Genomic DNA, 21573 nt, shown 5'->3' on the forward strand with positions numbered 1-21573 from the left:
AGTTTCAGTATAATAGGAATGCTGTAAATCTATTTAAATTATATGTTGCAAGGAACTGCAGAAGCTGGTTTAAACCGAAGATAGACATAAAATGCTGGAGTAACTCAGTGGGACTGGCAGCATCTCTGGAAACAAGGAATGGGTGACGTTTCGGGTCGAGACCCTTCTTCTGTCTGAAGAAGGGTCTTGACCTGAAACGTTCATCTTCAGTCTTCAGTCTTCAGCCAGAGATGCTGCCTGTCCCGCTGAGTTACTCCAGCATTTTGTGTCTATCTTAAATTTTTATACTTTGGTGGAATATGTCGAAATACACCTTCTTCCATCTTGAAGTGGCATTAGGAATAATGTAATTATACTGCAGCCTCACCTCACTATCAATCTGTATCATTTCTTCTAACCTGCAGGTAACCACCTTCCGATGTTTAATTCGCCAGGTCAATCACCCACTCACAATGTCACAATGAACAGATGCTTGAATTTCAATCGTTCCCTTTCTCCCCAGTCTATGCCGAAAGAGATCATCTGATGTTCAACCAAAATGAACAATTGGGATTTATTTTTACAATAATGACTGTTTCTTCTTTGATTCCGTTTGCTTTGATTAAAAGTATTTTGGGTTCTCAAAAATGTCAGTGATGTTGCCCCTTTGGGGCCGCAGCTGTTGGACTTCTGTGGGCAGGAATAGTCCATGCACAATTTGCATTTTAAAACAAAAGTGCTTGAGGCAATTTAACAAACTCGCGCTGGAGTCGGGGTCAGAGCAAGGATGCCGCAAATGCCCATATTAAATTTCAGGAGATGACTAGCGTGAATAATGTCAGCACTGCCTTTGGCTCGGCTTCACCATGTAATGGTGGTTATTGCTGCTGAAGCTTATGTTATTGCAATTGCTGCATTTAGAACCGAGCGTGCTCATAGGCAAGAAGCCTTCATCTTTGACCTGACATACCTGCCAATTTCCGTGAACTTCCAACAAAGATTTAAATTCTAGCTGGAGGGCATATCAGGTAGCGTTTCAACATCTGCAATGATACTCTCAATTTGCAGCTGATTGAGAGCCTTGTGGAAGATGTAACTCTTTCATTTGCTTCTCGACTAATCATTGACTCCTCGGGAATCATTATTTAATTCAATGCTTTTTCAAAACACTGGCTTGATTGGAAGGTTTTTGTTCTCTGTTATTGATAGAAAAATCCCAAGGATAAACATTTTCTTATCAGATTGTAACGAGTATTTTCACTCTCAATTTACCTCTATTTGCAAAGCCTTGGCTTTTTGAAACGTTTCTCTTCGTTGCCCCCAATTCTCAAGTGCTTATTGTCAGTCCATTAAGCAGGATGCCTCTATCCATCACTGGACAGCGATCTGCTGCTTTCCTGGTTGTTTTGATCTGGGAAATCTCGGGGAAAATTGGCAGAAGCTTGAGAGATGGGATACATGAAAGGTTAGATATGAACTCAAATAAGGAGGCTGATGTTCAAGTGGATTATAAAAACAATCCACATTGTTACTGAGAAAGGCACAATGCTACTGGTTAATGGAATTCCAAGCATGTTTCTTGGCATATGTGATGGATTTAGATGTGGTGCTTGAAGTTTGCCTGGTGATTGAAAGCATTAGGCAACAAGGAGATGAATCATTCGAGCATGAGGCTGCGGAGGATGGGAGACTTCTGTAACCAATATACTTTCAGGACATTAGATGCAAATTAAAGCCAGTTTAGACTAAACATGTCCTCTATTTAAATAAAGAAGCTCATAATGAACTAATCTTATTAGACCTAAAAGCACACTGAATACTGCATGAGGAAATCGTGACTGTAACGCATGAATGTGTGCAGTCATCCACACTTCCAAGCTGAAAAATGCAGTGTGTATAAAAACACACACGCAATGCAGATTATTTCTAAAACATGTGCAACTGGTTCGTTCAAACAACTAATTGCATGGCACATATGTGCATATATGTCAGATATATCCTAAATATTATATTAATATACATTATGCATATACATTATTCCTTTATGTACAGTACAATGCTTTCTCTTCTTTGAAAAAAGTGATACATAGATTCACATTGTTTACAATTATAATCAGTTTGCATGCTTACTAAAAATTGAATCTTCATTTTCCCATCTTGTGCTGTTTCTTCCTCCGAATTAACCTTGAAGAATTCCCTCAATCATATAACTTTTGAATATTCCCTTGTACATCTCTTGATAGAATTAACTGATTTACTTCTGAAGAAAGGTTCTGACCCAAAATGGCACCTACCTATGTCTTCCAGAAATGCTGCCTCCTGACCTGCTGACTTCAGCACTTTGTATTTTTTTGTAAACCAGCATCTGCAGTGCCTTGCGCCTAACTAATTTATATGCATAGTAACGCATCTAATTTAATCTTCATTTTCACTTGTCATTTTTTTTTGTCCAACGAAAGTTCAACTTTCGCATCATCATCTCATTTCAGCATGTGGGAGATACCAAGTGGAATCACCACGCAAACATTTTCGTCTTGTTTAAGTTGGTTTTCTTCATGGTTTGAGTCACAATTTTATTTCTGTCTTCATTGTCTTGCTTCTACTCTTCACTCAAGATTTAGCTAAACTAAGCTCAATTATGTAACGCATATTATATGCATCAGCAACTCAGCGTCGAGTATAACCTATTGAAGAACTGCATTATTCTTTGTCAAATAGTCTCCAGAAGGTCTCATTATTAACCTTGGACATCTCCTCAAATGTCCGTTTATTCACTGCTTCTTTGACCAATCTCTTTGATCTCTGAGCAGCAACAATTGACACTGGGTGATTTGGTGAAATAAGTGTGTAGTTGATACATTTTGTATCATGATATGTTTAAATAAAAATGATCAAAACCTGCGGACAATCATCCACAAATAGGTTCCTCTGATCAGCCCAGGCTTGAGAAAGTAGCTGTCTTTTCTTTAACAGAATCCCCTTCTGTGGTACAGGATCCCAAGAGTTTTATCTAATTCTATTGTGTCATAAGCAATTATCAATCCCCATGTCACAATATTCCTTTATTTTCTCCACTCTTCTCCCTTGCCTACAACTCTATTCAAGCTTATTTTCCATCTTTTCTTAGATAGGATGAAAGGTGGTTGACTTAACATGTTAACTCTATTTGTCTCTAACAGATGACCGTAATACATAGGAGCAGAATTAGGCCATTCAGCCCATCGAGTCTGCTCCGCCGTTCGATCATGGCTGATCTATTTTACCCTCTCAACCCCATTCTCCTGCCTTCTCCCCATAATCTTTGATGCCCTTCCTAATCAAGAAGCTATCAACCTCCACCTTAAAAATACCCAATGACTTGGCCTCCATAGCAATGAATTCCGCAGGTTCACCACCCTCTGGCTAAATAAATTCCTCCTCGTCTCCATTCTAAAGGTACGTTCTTTCATTCTGAAGCTGTGCCCTCTGGTCCAAGACACTCTGACTAGTGGAAACATCCTCACTACAACGACTCTATCTTGGCTTTTCATCATTTGGTGGGTTTCAATTAGACCCCCCCCTCATCCTTCTAACCTACAGCTAGTCCAAGCTCAGGGACTTCAAATGTTCCTTGTACGTTAACCCAATCAATGGATCATTCTCGCAAACTTCAACTGGAATCTGATGTTGCCTGATACGCTGAGCATTTCCAGAATATTTTGATTTTAGTTTAGATTTCCACATCTGTAGTTTGTTCTACAGATCAAACTGTAGATCATTGGCAGTTTGATCATTGACAGTTCTATTTGCTGACTTTCCTGATGCACAATTTTTCTAATGCCCCAGCACAATGGGGTAGGGCAAGTCTGAACGGCATTTATTTTAATGCAAGGAGTATTGGAAGCAAGGGGGATGAATTGAAGGTGTTACTGAACACATGGGAGTACGACATTGTTGCCATTACGGAAACATGGTTGAAGGAAGGGCAGGACTGGCAGCTCAATATTCCAGGATATAGAATCTTCAGGAGAGACAGAGAGCAGGGAAAAAGGGGAGGGGGTGTTGCAGTATTAATCAAAGAATCTATTTCTGCTGTAAGAAGGGATGACATATTAGCGGGTTCCTCAAATGAGGCTATTTGGGTGGAATTGAGAAATAGAAAAGGGGCATGCACCTTACTGGGTGTATACTACAGACCTCCAAACAGTCAGAGGGAAATAGAAGAACATATTTGTAGGCAAATCTCGGGTGACAAGACAATAGACAATAGACAATAGGTGCAGGAGTAGGCCATTCAGCCCTTCGAGCCAGCACCACCATTCAATGCGATCATGGCTGATCACTCTCAATCAGTACCCCGTTCCTGCCTTCTCCCCATACCCCCTCACTCCGCTATCCTTAAGAGCTCTATCCAGCTCTCTCTTGAAAGCATCCAACGAACTGGCCTCCACTGCCTTCTGAGGCAGAGAATTCCACACCTTCACCACTCTCTGACTGAAAAAGTGTGTGAAAACAACAGGGTAGTAATAGTAGGGGATTTCAACTTCCCGAATATTGATTGGGATAGCCAAAGTGTCAAGGGCCCAGAGGGTGCAGAGTTCCTAAGGGTCATCCAGGAGGGCTTTTTGAGCCAATATGTTGAAAGTCCAACAAGGGAGGGGGCGGTATTGGACTTAATCTTGGGAAATGAGGCCGGACAGGTGGCTGAAGTGTCAGTAGCAGAGCACTTTGGTGACAGTGATCACAATTCAGTGATATTTAAGGTGGTAATGGAAAAGGATAAAGAGGGACCAGAGGGAAAATTTCTAAATTGGGGCAAGGCCGATTTTAATCTGATAAGGCAGAAGTTGGCCCTGGTGGACTGGGATCAGCTTCTCGTGGGGAGGACCGCATCAGAACAGTGGGAGTTATTCAAAGGAATAATTGAAAAAGTACAGAGGAAGCATGTTCCCCTAAAGTTTAAGGGTGGGACAAACAAGTCCAAAGAACCTTGGATGTCGAACGATATATTAGGATTGATTCGAGAAAAAAAGGGGGGCTTTTGGAAGGCACAAAGAACTTAAGGCACAGGCATCATTAGAGGAATACAGAAGGTGTAGGGCGGTTCTTAAAAAAGAAATTAGGAGAGCAAAAAGGGGCCATGAGATAGCACTAGCGGGCAAAATAAAAGAAAATCCCAAAGTGTTCTATAAGTATATCAAGGGTAAGAGGATAATGAGTGAAAGAGTGGGGCCCATCAGGGACTATAGTGGAAAGCTGTGTGTGGAGCCAGAGGATGTAGGAGATGTTTTAAATGAATTTTTTGCATCTGTTTTTACGAGGAAGGAGGGCGATGCGGACTTAGAAATGGAGCAGGAGGGTTGTGATGTTCTTGAGCATATTGCTATTGACAGGGAGGCGGTGCTGGAGGCTCTGGCAGGCTTAAAAGTGGATAAGTCTCCAGGCCCTGACGAGATGTATCCCAGGATGCTGAGAGAGGCAAGGGAGGAGATTGCGGGGGCTCTGGCACAAATTTTCAGAGCCTCTCTTGCAACAGGGGATGTACCGGAGGACTGGAGGATAGCTAATGTGGTGCCATTATTTAAAAAGGGCAGGAGGGATAAACCTGGGAACTACAGACCGGTGAGTCTGACATCGGTGGTGGGGAAGCTGCTAGAAAAGATTCTGAGGGACAGAATCAGTCTTCACTTGGAGGATCGAGGGTTAATTAAGTATAGTCAACATGGCTTTGTTAATGGAAGGTCGTGTCTGACTAACTTGATTGAATTTTTTGAAGGGGTGACCAAGGAAGTAGATGGGTATACATGGATGTGGTATACATGGATTTCAGTAAGGCTTTTGACAAGGTCCCACACAGGAGACTAGTCAAGAAGGTAAGAGCCCATGGGATCCAGGGCACCTTGGCAAAATGGATAAAAAACTGGCTTAGTGACAGAAGGCAGAGGGTGATGGTAGAAGGTTGCTTCTGTGACTGGAGGCCGGTGTCCAGTGGGGTGCCGTAGGGATCGGTGTTGGGTCCCTTACTGTTTGTAATCTACATTAATGATCTGGATGTCAACGTACAGGGCATGATCAGCAAGTTTGCAGATGACACAAAGTTAGGGGGGGTGGTGAATAGCGAGGAAGGGATCTGCAAGCTGCAGGAAGATATAGATGAGATGGTCAGATTGGCGGAGCAGTGGCAGATGGAATTTAATCCTGAAAAGTGCGAGGTGATGCACTTTGGCAGAAATAACTTGGAGAGGGAGTACACCATTAATGGAAGGACCCTAGGGAAGACAGGGGTACAGAGGGACCTTGGGGTACAGGTACACAAGTCCTTGAAGGCAGCAGGACAGGTGGACAGGGTGGTCAAAAAGGCATATGGGTTACTGGCCTTCATTAGCCGGGGCATCGAATATAAAAGTAGGGGGGTAATGATGGAATTGTACAGAACACTGGTGAGGCCGCAGCTGGAGTATTGTGTACAGTTCTGGTCACCACATTATAGAAAGGATGTGATAGCTTTGGAGAGGGTGCAGAGGAGATTCACCAGGATGCTGCCTGGGATGAAGGGCCTCGGCTATGAGGAGAGACTGAGCAGACTGGGGTTGTTTTCCCTGGAGCAGAGAAGGCTGAGAGGGGACATGATCGAGGTGTACAAGATCATGAGGGGCATAGATAAGGTAGATGGCGGGGAACTTCTTCCACTGGTGGAAGGTTCAACAACGAGGGGACATAGATACAGGGTAAGGGGACGGAGGTTTCGGGGGGATGTGAGAAAGAACTTTTTCACCCAGAGGGTGGTTGGAGTCTGGAACTCACTGCCTGGGATGGTGGTGGAGGCGGGAACACTCACAACGTTTAAGAGGCATTTGGATGGGCATTTGAAATGCTACAACATTCAGGGCTATGGTCCAAATGCGGGAAAATGGGATTAAAATTAGACTGTGTTTGGTAACGGGCGGCGCGGACACGATGGGCCGAAGGGCCTCTTTCTGTGCTGTAGGACTCTATGACTCTATGACTCTATGACAATTGTTTTCTGATTCAAAATCTTCCCTGATTGTGTTCGTTCACTGTATTATCTTTGCTGTGCGCGGATGAACTACCTATATACTTCTCAGGTATTCCTGTATAACATAGAAGGAGGTAATTCAGCCCATTGCGGTAAAGCTGGCTCAGAGCATTACATTAGTCCCTTTCTCACACTTACTTACCTCTACCTATTCTCCCTGTTACTCCTGCCAGCTGCTGTCAATATGTTGGCCTTTATTACACGAGTTTTGTGTATGGTTATGTAAAGATATAGAAGTGAGAAAACGCACACCTCCAGATTCAGGGACAGTTTCTTCCCAGCTGTTATCAGGCAACTGAATCATCCGACCACAACAAGAGAGCAGCGCTGAACTACTACCTACCTCATTAGTGACCCTTGGACTATCCTTGATGGGACTTTGCTGGCTTTACATTGCACTAAACGTTATTCCCTTATCAAGTATCTGTACACTGTATATGGCTCGAGTGTAATCATGCATTGCCTTCCGGTGACTGGATAGCACGCAACAAAAGCTTTTTACTGTACTCGGTACACATGACGATAAACTAAACAGATCTATCATTTAACGTAAATGACCTTATGTCAAATAAATTTCTGATGGATTCCTGACAGGTACCCGTAAAAGGGACCACATCACCCCGATTCTGGCCTCTCTCCACTGGCTCCCAGTATGGTACAGAATCAACTTCAAGCTCCTCCTATTCACATACAAAGCCCCCCCCCCCCCCCCATATCAAAAATCTTCTAACCCACTACTCCATCTCCAGGTCCCTCAGGTCGGCCGACTTGGGGCTACTCACTATCCCGCGGTCTAGGCTTAAGCTCAGGGGTGACCACGCTTTTGCGGTTGCAGCTCCTAGACTATGGAACAGCATCCCTCTCCCCATCAGAACAGCCCCCTCCATCGACTCCTTTAAATCCAGGCTCAAAACCTATTTCTACTCCCTAGTGTTTGAGGCCCTCTGAGGGGGCACTGTGAACTGTTTATGTATGTGCTGTTATGTTTCTGTGCCATTGTATGTTTGTTCTTAGTACCTGAACTGATGTACAGCACTTTGGTCAACGTGGGTTGTTTTTAAATGTGCTATACAAATAAAATTGACTTGACTTGACATATGCAGCCTAACCTGAGTATTTCCTGCAATTTGTATTTTTGTTTAAGATTTGCAGTGTCTGAGTTTTCTTTGGTTTTCACTTGTGAGAACACATCTAGAATATTGTGTGGTGATATTCCTCATATCCTAGAAACATATACTCTTGCCATTGAGACTGGGCCAATTAAGGCTAGATCCACTAGAGTTTAAATGAACGGGAGGTGATCTCGTTGAAACATGTCAGAATAGGGAGACTGGATTTCGGGACCAAAACATAACTTAGTGAGGAATTCAGTGGACAAGGCAGTGTCTGTGGAGCCAAAAGGTCAATGGAGGTTTTGGGTCATGACCTTGCATTAGGAGTCTGGAGGCAAAGGGATAGATGATTTTTTGGGTGTTCTATATTGCAGCACCTGCTGTCTCTTGTGTCTCCTTGAATATTTCCCTTGGTTTGAGGGTCTAGAAAGAGAGGTCAGATTGTGGCATAAGACATCTTGAACTAAGATTTATTTCAGAATGATGATGACTCTGTGGAATTCTCTGCCACAGAACCCGATGGATGGGCCATTATTGACTCTACCCTACCCGAGGTCCACAGTTGCCGGCTCCGTTTTATTCTGACCTTCCCGAAAGAAACATAGAAAATAGGTGCAGGAGGAGGCCATGGCTGATCATCCACAATCAGTAACCTGTGCCCAACCTCTCCCCTGATTCCACTAGCCCCCAGAGCTTTATCTAACTCTCTCTTAAATCCATCCAGTGATTTGGCCCCCACTGCCCTCTGTGGCAGAGAATTCCACAAATTGACAACTCTCTGGGTGAAAATGTTCCTTCTCACCTCAGTTTTAAATGGCCTCCCCTTTATTCTAAGACTGTGGAATAAAGGGGAGGCCATTTAAAATTGAGGCGAGAAGGAACTTTTTCACCCAGAGAGTTGTGAATTTGTGGAATTCTCTGCCTCAGAGGGCAGTGGAGGCCAAACTCGCATTTGAAGGCTAACATGCCATTAGCTTTCTTCACTGCCTGCTGTACCTGCATATTTACTTCCAGTGACTGGTGTACAGGGACACCCAGGTCTCGTTGCACTTCCCTTTTTCCTAATCTGACACCATTGAGATAATAATCTGCCTCCTTGTTCTTGCCGCCAAAGTGCATAACCTCACATTTACCTACATTATACTGCAGTCAGTCTGAAGAAGGGTTCCAACCTGAAGCATCACCTCTTCCTATTTTACAGAGATGCTGCCTGGCCCGCTGAGTTACTCTGGCATTTTGTGTCTATCTTTGGTGTAAACCAGCATCTGCAGTTCCTTCCTATACATTTTGGATTATTGTATGATACAGATCCACTTCTGAAATGTTGCCTTATTGAATTCAATGGAATGGATTTAAGGACATACAATAAAATGTTGCAGATTTAGTTCATGCCTTGAAGAATGAATTGCCTCCCATGTGAGGATTTTTGCATGGACAATTGATATTTGATTTGCAGTAATTAACACTTATTATTTTGTTAAGCATATGTGAACTTACAAGAAGTATTGTTCTCTGGCAAGCTTAGTTAATATCTACCACACAGATGCATTAACCTCTTGATATTTTGCATAAATTAACGATGAGCTAGATATTATTTTTGCAAAGCTCTTTAAATAGAGCCTCCACTTGAACTTTAAAATATTCACATTTAACTTTTATTTGCTTTTGTAGTCTTTATGAATAATAAATGTCAAACATCATTTGCCCTTATTAAAACACCAAGTATCAACTTCATGCCAATGTGCAAGTGTGCTTGATCAAGATAATTATCAAATATTTTTTTAGTTTAGAGATACAGCGTGGAAACAGGCCCTTCGGCCACGCAGCGATCTCCATACACTAACACTATCCTACACTCACTAGGGACAATTTACAATCTTTACCAAAGCCAATTAACCTACAAACCTGTACGTTTTTGGAGTGGGGGAGGAAACCAGAGCACACGGGGAAAGCCCAGGCGGTCACGGGGCGAACGTACAAACTCCGTTCAGACAGCACCAGTGGTCAGGATTGAATCTGGGTCTCTTTCGCTGTAAGGCAGCAACTCTACCGCTGTACCACCCTTCAAACTATTTTTTTTTAAATGACCCCTTTGCTCCAGTATCTTATTAACATGTCTAGGAGTAATTTTGAAGTAACTATTGGTCTCTTCCTCGTGCACTTATCTGACTTTATTCTGTATTAGAACATACAGAACAGCACAGGAACAGGCCCTTTGGCCCACAATATCTGTGCTAAACATGATGCCGTTAAACTAATCTCCTCTGCCTGAATGTGATCCCTATCTATGTGACTAACTAAAAGCCTATTAAATGTCAGCACTACCCTTGGCAGTGCATTCCATGTAAGTTTAAAGGGGTTCATGAAGAAAATTCTATTAACCACATCACACCATTTCAAATTTGGTTAGTGACACCATGAGGCTAATTCATTTAAGACCAAAAAGACTCATAACTCAGATGCATTTAGATACAAACAGAGGGTAGACAAACAATTTTATTGGTCAATAACAAATTTCAAAAAGGTACAAATCAATGGCTTCCATTAGCATAATCAATATTACCCATGATGCATTGCATCCATACCGAAAGAGTTCAGAACTGCTTGCAATTTGGTGCAGTCTTCATTAAAAATGAGCAGAAAGAACACAATACAAGCACTGGCAAAGGAAGATGTTTGCTCAACAAAACTAGTATAATCTTTTCCCCCTCTCCCCCTATTTAACATTAATCTATATTTAAAGAACAAAAATATGAGTTCCGGAAAAGAATTGATATACATTAGTTAAGGTAAATGTAATATTGTGCTGAACCATATTAATCCCCAGGACTCTGTACAATGCCACTTTAACCAAGGAAATTGAACTCCTATTAAAGTTTTGTTCGCTACTTTTATCTTCACTGTGTACTCTATTGTAGAGAATGTATCTCTTCAGTGGCAATCCTATGATGAGATTTTTTAATTCCACCACTTATTTGTCACGTCATACATCTCCCATTCAATAGCTGAAGTTCCCAGTCGGACCAGATAAATTTGTACTTCCTCTAGTTGTGTCTTATCAGCTGTAGCTTTCTGTTTATCTCTAGACTTTGGATCAGTACAAATCCAAATGATTGTTGGGCCTGAAGAAGCGCAGAGCTGCTCTGGCAGCGTTATATATTGATTTTTTAAGACCAACTTCATGATAGCTGCAAGAAAATCAACAGCGTAAAAAAAAAAAAAAATGAAAACAGGTCTCTACTCCTGTCCCTGGGATGAAGGATGTGATCTGTGGAGGACACTCTAGCCTAATGAAGTGCAGTGCAGCAACGTTTTGTGACGTGTTCAAGGTGAGAATTTATTCTAGCATCCCACTAACTTCTCCTGAAACTGTTTAATTGCAAATAAATGTTCATTTTTCATTTGCATTTTTTTTCTTAAAAGCATAATTACATTCTTAAAAGTACAAATGAGACAAGAGGGGAAGATGCAGGGAAGACAAACCAATCTGCTGATTTAGAGTCACAGAGCTATACAGCACGGAAACTGGCCGTGCATTCAAACTCCTTCATGCTGACCAAGATGCCTAACCATGCTAGACCCACATGCCTGTGCTTGGACCATATCCCTCCAAACATTTTCTATCCACGTACCTATCTAAGTGTCTTTTAAATGTTATAATTGCATCTGCTTCTTCCACTTCCTGTGGCCGCTCTTCCATCAACGAATATGTTTGTGACAATGTTGCTCCTCACAATCTTTCCCCTCTCGTCTTGAACTCCTATCTGCTAGTTTTAGACTCCCCTACCCTGGGGAAGAGACAGTGGCTATTCATGTAAGCTAGCTGCTAATGATTTTATAAACCTTTATAGGATCCCCCCTCAGTCCCCTAAGCTCCAGCAGGTTAAAAAAAAAGACCCAGTCTGTCCAACCTCTCCCGATAACTTAAACTGTCCAGACCTGGTAACATCCTTGTAAATCTTTTTTTGCATCCTTTCCAGTTTAATGACATCCACCCCATAACAGGGTGACCAGGACTGGTCACAATTCTCCAAATATGGGCTTACCAACATCTTATACAGCTGTACTAAGAGGTCCCAACCCTTCTACACAATACACTGCAGAAGGGTTGGGACCTCATGGTACAGCTGGGACCTCATGGCAAGCATGTAAACGCCCTCCTCCCTACCATGTCCATCTGTGTTACTAACTTCATGGAACTATGTACCTTTCTCCCTGCGCCTCCCAAATTTAATTTAATTTCATGGTCGATTAACAACAGCTCTGCACATTTCATTAGTGTTGCACATTTAATTGCTTCAGGCCAAAGAGAAAGGTGATATTGCACAGGAAATCACTAACTGGGCAGAGATACCTGGAGCAAGATACCCTGATAATTAAGACTCCATTTTAAAATTAGATATCTTGTCCTGATTTTAAATAAAAGTTTAATTTACATTAGTCATAGTTATAGAAAAACACATGGCGATCTGGGTAGCCCACGATTGTTAGGAATTTATTTGCAGCACGGCAGGGACTCAGAGCTTCAAAACTGAGACTCAACAGTGCCCTCAGTAGTAGGAGGTCACAGTCATTGTGATAGATTGACACAGATAGCTTCCATCATAAATACAGACACTGACATTTCTAATGTTTAGGTAGTAGACTAAGATATGAAAGGATGTGTGGACCAGATTGATCCCTTTCAAAATATGTGTGAGACCAGTGTGAGGCTGCGTTGAAATATGAATTCTGAGAACCCTGTGGTATTCTTAGTAAAAATACAAAAATCAAATCAAAACCATCTATCTCGGCCCTTTTCCTCCACTACAAGGTACAATAGTGATGTCACAATAACTACTGCTGTAATGCGAATTTGGGAATGGGATCGGAATCAATCAGCAAATGTTCAAATGTACAGTAGTAAACCATCTTTTCAAATCGTTGTACTGAGAGCTAAAGAATAAGTTTATGTTTAGTAAGCATCTTCCTTCTTGTATTATCACATAGAAACCTGAAAATTTACAATACATCATAGCCCATCATGCAAAGAGCTGCTGAGTTCATACGAGTAAAATAAAGACTTCACCTGTAACATCCACGTAAGGTATTAAACCAAACTCAGCAGTGGGCAGAGAAGTGACTGCACTGGTAGCTGCTTTTTCACAAGAAGAGATGGACTGAAGCCAACAGGACAGTCACAGAGAACAATGGTCAGCAATGAGGCTGCTGGGAATGTGAACCCCAATGCCAACTACACATTGCCGGTAAAAACCCTTTCACATAATTACAAACGTCACTTTGACTCAACGTGACAGAGGACAATCTCCACAGAGGTGCTATCATCATGTAGGGAGCATGAAGCACATTTAACTTGTCCATTTGGTGCATTAGCACATTCTGTCACACGCACTTGCTGAACTGCTCTGATAAACCCTGATTAACCCTCTGAAAGGTTAAGTCTTTCGATTTCTCGTTTCATTCATTTGTAGACAGATAAATATTCTACTTACTGCTGTTGGGCATCCCATTGTTTTCCTTTTAGACCAATTGGTAATACTAGCCTTTTAACCATTGCTATTTCCCTCCTCAAATTGACTTTTCAGAATATGGCTCCATTTCAACCTCAATATATTGTAATTAAACGGACGATCATTTCTGTTTTGGACCACTGCTCTCTTTACTCCATTTAAAGGCAAAGGACTGAACATGCAAAATGAGTTGCAGGTGGCCTAAAGTGTCTTTTATTATTCCTCTCCCCAGTAATTATATTCTCACTGATATCTATCGCTACCAATAGAATACAAATCCCCTTTTGTAAGATTGGGAACGATGGTAGAAGTTCAATTTCAACAATTCAATGGCAAACTATTACGAGATGTACAGTACATGGTCATCACCTTTTCGATCACAATAACAGGTTCCAGACTCTGTTCAATCCTCGTTGGTAAGGGTAACAGGAACCCTTGGAATGACATAGTTGCCTGTTCTAGTAAAGACTGGGCCCTGCCAATGTCTAGTACTCTGTTGGAATAGAGGTAGGCCCGAAAAGATAAGACATTCAGCCAGATTCCATTTTAACTAGTGAGTTTAATCTTTCATCACGTCTCAGGGGGCAGAGTGAAGGGTCTCATGACCATACTTTGCACTAAAAGTGATTTTCTATTAGCCCTATACATGCTCAAAAGAAAACATGGGCAGGTTATGGGTTGGAGGTTGGGAGTTGAGGAGATGCCAATTCTAAAAGCTAATTGAAACTTTTCAGAATTAAGGTCTGCAACTCAGAATGTAGACAGGTTGGGTTAATGTTGTGGAAACTAAGAACTGCTTTTGCTGGTTTATATCTGTAGAAGAAAAATTAAAATCTCCAGATACTTAATTATGGTTGGAATTAAATAATGTAATGAAAGGGTGTGCGGATATGGCAATTGGCATCGCTTGTTGACCAGCTGCTGAGCAAAACAAGTTTCAGACACATTATCCCCTAGATGTGACATCGTTCCTGTGTTTTGTGTCTGGGAATGCGTAGCGTTGGTAAACAAAACACAACAGCAATAGTTGGATTGACCACCCGCGCCCCCTGCCACGAGAAGCGGGGGAAATGATGCAATGAGGGCATGATTGGCTCGGGGAGGGGGCAGTGGTGAAAAGATGAGATAGAAGGTCAAGTTGCCCTTGGATTATGTTTGACTTGCATTAACCATCCGTTGTTGAATAAGATTAATATAAACAAAAAGTATATTATGACTAATGAAATAATTAATACCCATGTAGTAGATAGTAACAACAGGAAAACATATAACCAAGGACGAAGTATGTTTTCGTATAATTGCATCTAACAAAAAAAAGTTGTTTACTGCACTGTACAACTGTCGGTTAATTCTGCTGCAAAGACAGAGAACTGGTGAGCAGTTAACTGTTGCCATCTCTCCATGATATCATGCAATAAAGCCTGTTGAAGTGAAACGCGATGTCTCCGTTTCTCCTTTCATTTTCCTCTAAGTCAATTTCCTCAACAATACCAAAAGATAGACACAAAGTGCTGGAATAACTCAGCGGGCCAGGCAGCATCTCTGGAGAACCGATCATCCATCTTTTTTCTCCAGAGATGCTGCCTGACCCTATGAGTTACTCCAGCACTCAGGGTTCATCATAGGTTAAAACTGTGATTATTTATTACCAGGCAAACGATTAAGAAAATGAAAATTGCTTTTCCACCATGGCACTTTAACAAATTCAATTCACTTTTTAACAAAGAAAAAATCTGAAAATAAAACCAGCAGCAGTAAATGCTGTCCTGGCATCTATGAGATTGTCATAAAAGTAAACGCTGGTTCACTAGACTTCCTTGGGGAAAGAGGCCTGCCATTTACGTGACTTCAGTCTCACAGCGATCAGCCCTCGAAAAGGTCGAGCAAGCTACTCAGCTGTATAAAATGACTAGAGTGGTCCAGAAATCCTGTCATTACTTTGATGGAGGTACTAGGGATGAACAACATTTGGCTGCAGAATGGCCTGGGGCCATTTTAAAAATATTAATATTTGTTGCTCTGCTCATCCTGTGAATGGATATCATGAAAAAAAACATATTTTCTTTAAAAACGTATGCTGACCAGTTAATATTTTAGAACTGCTTTAAAATGTAGACATCAGAATAGGAAACTGGTCTTCAGAGCCATTAACATGAGTGTAAAAGCATGAAACATTTGTTGGTATCCTGGGTAGTGGTAAGTTATTCAAGTAAAACCAAACTGCAGAATAAGAACACTTCCATCAGCATCATTGAACTGGAAAGAATGTGTAAAGTTTTAAGTGCAAACCTCTGAGGTAGTGTCTACCCCAGAAACATCATCAGAAGCCTCTGGTGCACCCTCAGATTGTTTATTCATCACAGGTTCCCAGCATTTCCAACATTTTCTTTTCAGCTTTTGTGGATTTTAAACCCTAACATACAAAGTCAAATATCATATTAAATTTCTAAAGTCTTAAAATCATATATCTTTCCGAATAATCCATTCAAATATGAGGACATCAAAGTTTAGTGCACGAAATATTTGAGACTTCTTCCCAGGTCAATCTATGACACCTCAACTGAGAATGCGCCCTGGTCATAGGATTAAGAACTTCCCAGATTTATCTTAAATTTTCCCACGTTAATATATATATTTCAAAAAGGAGATATTTTTCTATCAGCGGCCAATGACCAAGCTACTTGGACTCTTAGTTTAGTTTAGATAGAGGGCAGAAACAGATCCTTCGGCCCACCGAGTCCGCGCCGACCAGCAATCCCCGCACACTAGCACTGGGGACAAATTACAATTATACCAAAGCCAATTAACCTATACACCTGCACATCTTTGGAGTGTGGGAGGAGACCTGTGCACCCGGGGAAATCCCATGCAGGTCTCAGGGAGAACGTACAAACTACGTACAGACAGCACCTGTAGTCAGGATTGAACCCGGGTCTCTGGCGCTGTCAGGCAGCAACTCTACAGCTGCGCCACCATGCTGCCCTTCAAAATGCAAGGAGACTCCCTCAATGAAGAGATGCAAGATTTACTTGTTCATGGCTTAATACTATTGCAGTTTACGTGTATAGGTCATGCTTCCAGATTAAACTTAACTAAAGAAACAGTGCTTAAATTTTAAAAAAATACTTCTGGGAACCCTTTCCCACTAAGCGCATGAGCACAGTGGCTAAACATCAGTGGCAACTCGATGTGAAATGTCACGATCCATGTTTTCCAAAGATGCTGCCTGACCTGCTGAATTACTCCAGCACTTATGTATTTTTTTGTAAACCAGGTCCTGCAGTTCCTTGTTTGTACATTGGAGTGGGCAGAGTGTGGAGATAAGCTGGCTAATGGGTATGAGTCACACCACTGTGCAGCTTCATGCTTCCATTAACAGACGTAAAAACTGTGGGTTTTATCACAAAATCAAATTAACATCTAAACCCTCGTTCATTGGCAGGATTTTTCCCATTTTTAATAATCTTTTTTCTCTGTATATTCATTCAAGGGATGTGGGGTTGCCAACAAGGTGAGCCAACATTTAATTCTTCATAGACACAAAAAGCTGGAGTAACTCAACAGGTCAGACAGCATCTTTGGCGAAAAGGAATAGGTGACGTTTCGGGTTGAGACCCTTCTTCAGGGTCAGACCCAAAACGTCACCTATTCCATTTCTCCAAAGGTGCTGTCTGACCCGCTGAGTTACTCCAGCTTTTTGTGTCCATCTTTGGTTTAAACCAGCATCTGCAGTTCCTTCCTACACATTTAATTCCTCATATCCAGTTGCCCTTAGGAAGGTGGTAGTGAGCTGCCATCTTGAACTGCTGCAATCTTTGAGGCATGGATGCACCTGCAATGCTGCTGGGGAGAGTGCTCCAGGATTTTGACCCATGTCTTTTCTAGTTTGCCGTGAGAATCTAATTCACCCACTTAAAAGCACTGCACTTGCACAGAATTAGCACCAGGATTTACAGTTCAGACCCGAGTGCAGTAGCACCTTTTACCCAACATGCATTGGAAGTGGCAGCTGGTCCCAAGTGCCAAGATGACAGCAGCCTCTACAGATTCGGCAGTTCTAGATCCCATTAGTAGTGTGAGCCGCCATCACTGAAAATGACTTACTGACCATTTATTTGCAAGCAAGCACAATCCAGCTCATCAAAAAGCAGCGGAAATGATAGCCACATCAATAGTTTCCCCCAAGTAGCTATACTGCACTCTCAGTAAAAGACATTTCAAGAAAATGTGTGCTCAATTGGAATCAGGGCCACTGCTTAAGCCACAAGTTCTGATTCCCCTATTGAAGGGATCCTATTGTGTTCTGGCCAACATGGTCGGAAAACCATGGTCGGGTCTGAACAAGGGTCCTGACCCAAAACGTCACCCACCCATGTTCTCCAGAGATGCTGCCTGACCCTCTGAGTTACTCTAGCACTTTGTGTCTTTTTTGATGGTAGGAAAATTGTTGTCTCAATTAGTCCACATTATGAGGGCCCCATATTCTGGGGTGGAAGCGGAGACTTGTTTTAATCTGCATAACTCAATGACTTAGCCCTTAATATTTTCAATTCTCTTAAGTGTGCAATTTAATCGCTTAGAACCAAAGCTCGCTAGTGTAAAAATATTCCAGAGCTAGATCTCATCGGACATTAAGAGTGGTCTATCCCTGGCGGATATATCAAATATCAAAGCTTTTAATATCAAAGCTTTTCACTGTACCTCGGTACACGTGACAATAAACTAAACTGAACTGAAACATCTCAGATTAAAATGGTCTGAACACCACTGAGATGCACAGCTGATCTGATGAAGTGTTTCTGTCAGAATTGCAAACCTACCTTTCATCCATGTTTTACAAAGTGCGAATAAAAATCTAAGGTCCCTACAGCAGTCAATCAATCATTTCCCATTAGTACCTTATCTAGCATTCAACACTGAAGCTCCAACCAATTAGCATCTTAAATATAAAAGCAACATACTGTGAATCTGACTACTTCAGCAGTTTTAAATGGTGGAATCTACTATTAATCCATAAAAAGACAAGTACAAAAGGCCCAATTAAAGCGACTATTTTTCTGTCTGTAATCTTTCAACTCAATAAAACTCACTAACTTAAACAAATGGCACTGGTTGGCAAGTTTGAATAACTTCCAAAGCAGCACAATTTAAGCAACTTAAAATGCTACTTGTTGTGTCAAAGGATGAGAAACTGTTCTTGTAAAAATATCCACTGATCAGACAAGCACTAATTCTCTCAGAAGAGGCTCATGAAACATTTCAAGCAAACACAAAGATATTTGAACTGACTACTATTTGGGATTAAAGGTTTAACAAAAAAACCAGACAAGAATGATCTCAGACACTCAAGAAAGATCATACGTGACGGTCACATTATCAAACTGCAAACTCAGAAGATTCAGGAATCCAGAGGCCAATATGGATAGAGCTTCACTGGATCTGATCAGAGACCATTTGACAAAGTTTATCATATCTTACACAATATATACACATACACAAAAGAAGCTCGAGATCAAGTCAGACTAATGTGGCACTTTCCATGATACTTGGGGCTGTTCTCTTAAAATTACGGACAGGATCCAAGGAATTGGCAGCGTTAAGATGTCACCAACCATAAGAAATCTATGGGATTAGATTTGACAAATAAATCATGCAATAAAGTAAAGAAAAAGATGAGGCAACCCATTTGGGTTTCAGTGAGGCAAGAGAGATTCTTCTTATTGATGCTCTCTTTTAAACTTTAAAAAAAAATCAATTTAAAACATATTTAAAAATTTAAAAATATGTGGATTCCTGTCCCAGTTTTCAGGCTGTCACAGAGATTTGACTTTTAACTTGTTCTGTAATTATTTTTCCAGATATGGAATTTAAAACACAGCCTATGATCGAATTGTCACCACCACTGAACATCACTCCTGCAATCACCTTGCCCACACCCAGAAGCAGTAATCATATCACAGGTAGGAGTTCTATTGGACTGACATTCTGGCAAACAGGAAGGTTTAAGAGGATTCAGAAGGAGACCCCCAAGTGCAAGGCTGTCAGGTAACATGTACTGAGGATGGAATGAGTGTTGCATTTAAATTGCCTCTGAGCCTTGACTACGTCATCAACAGCCAGAACATCGACGGTCCCCATCTGGACTTAGACTCGGTTGTACTGGCAGCTGTGAGGATGGGTGGTCAGCAGGTTTTGTTCCGTTTGTACGGCAGAGTGTGGAGAGGGAGAAAGTGGGAATTCTTCACACGGTGAACCTTGAAATGGAAGGACAGTGTTACAGTCAGGAAAGACAGGCAAGGCATTTAGTACCTGAAACTGAAATAAAACATAGGACACAAACAGCTGGATTAACTCAGTGGGTCAGTCAGCATCTCTGGAGAGAGGAATAGGTGATGTTATGGGTCAAGGCCCTTCTTCAGATGGAAGACGGATCTCGAACTAAAATGTCATCTATTCCTTTTCTCCAGAGATTTCTCCTGAGTAACTCCAGCTTTTTGCGTCTATCTTTGATTTAAATCAGCAACTGCAGTTCCTTCCGACACATGGAACATTGAACAGTACAGCACAGAAGCAGCCCCTTCGACCCACAATGTTTGTGCCAAACATAATGCCAAGTTAGTGCACCATTAGAACATTTAAAAAAAATAATTAACACAAAATAAATCTGCTCATGCGAAGGAGCATAAAGATCTTAATCAAGCCAATTTTAATATTGAAGAAATCAATGTTGTTCCATTTAACACAAAACTTATCTCATTGCTGGAAGAGTAACTGTTCTTAGTGGACGTCTTTACCATATGAATGGAGCTAGCATAGGCAGAGAATTTTGAGACAATGATGGTTTCTAGATGTTGTATCAAGCAAACGCTGGTAAATTTGATAATCCCAGTTTTTAAGTATTTTGGTCTTTGCTAATGTCTTACCAGCCATTCTGATGCTTCTAGAAAATTGAATTGGAAATGTTCTCATACAGTTCAAGAATGTTTTTGGATGTTCTTTCTTGTGATGAATTATCAACAGGGAAAGCTAACAATTTACTGACCATTCCTAACTGCCCTTGCACTGTGCGGCTCCCAAGGGCAGTGGAGGATAGTTCAGAGTCAACCACATGATCTCAGTTTAGAGTCACAAAGGTCAGACCAGGAAAGAATGAAAAGCTTTTCTTCCCTAACAATCATATGGGTTTTTACAACAACTCAGAGCTGTAACTGTCAGGATTACTGACCCAGCCGTTTATCCAATTTACTTAACTGAATTTAAACAAACATCTCCAACTCATTAATACCCCAAGTACTCCCAACATCTAGAATATCCCAAGACCGCAAGAAATTGCAGCAAGTTGTGGACACAGCCCAGACCATCTGAGAAGGCACTCAACCCGAAACGACATCCATTCCTTCTCTCCAGAGATGCTGCCTGTCCCGCTGAGTAACTCCAGCATTTTGTGTCTATCTCCCTTCCATTGACTCAATTTATAGCTCAAGCTGCCTCGGCAAGGCCAGCAGCATAATCAAGGATGTCGCATCCTGGCCACTCCCTCTTCTCCCCTCTCCCATCGGCCAAAAGGCTGAGAAGTGTGAAAAAGTACATACCTCCCGATTCAGGGACAGTTTCTTTCCAGCTGTAATCAGGCAACTGAATCATCCTACCACAACCAGAGAGCAGTGCTGAACTACTATCTGCCTCATTGGTGACCCTCGGATTATCCCTGATTGGACTTTGCTGGCTTTACCTAGCACTAAATGTTATTCCCTTATCAAGTATTTATAAACTGCAAATAAATCGATTGCAATCATGTTTTGTCTTTCTGCTGACTGGTTCGCAAGCAACAACAAGCTTTTCACCGTATCTCGGTACACGTGACAAGAAACTAAACTGTAAACTGTAAATCTAGTTGGTGCAATCTGCAGCACATATTACAAGCAGGAGAACAACC

General features: G+C 41.6%; 1 protein-coding gene across 1 annotated transcript in view; it reads right to left on the reverse strand.

Moving 5' to 3' along the window:
• Positions 1-10609: 10609 nt before the first annotated feature.
• The window catches only part of LOC144601737 (calcium/calmodulin-dependent protein kinase type 1-like), a 181702-nt gene continuing 170738 nt past the window's right edge, over positions 10610-21573 (reverse strand). The window contains exon 12 of the mRNA XM_078414071.1: positions 10610-19891. Within this exon, the coding sequence (XP_078270197.1) occupies positions 19782-19891 (110 nt within the window). The 3' untranslated portion in view covers positions 10610-19781. The remainder of the gene's footprint in view (positions 19892-21573) is intronic.

The sequence above is a fragment of the Rhinoraja longicauda genome, chromosome 17 (genome assembly GCF_053455715.1).
Source record: "Rhinoraja longicauda isolate Sanriku21f chromosome 17, sRhiLon1.1, whole genome shotgun sequence".
Taxonomy (NCBI): Eukaryota; Metazoa; Chordata; class Chondrichthyes; order Rajiformes; family Arhynchobatidae; genus Rhinoraja; species Rhinoraja longicauda.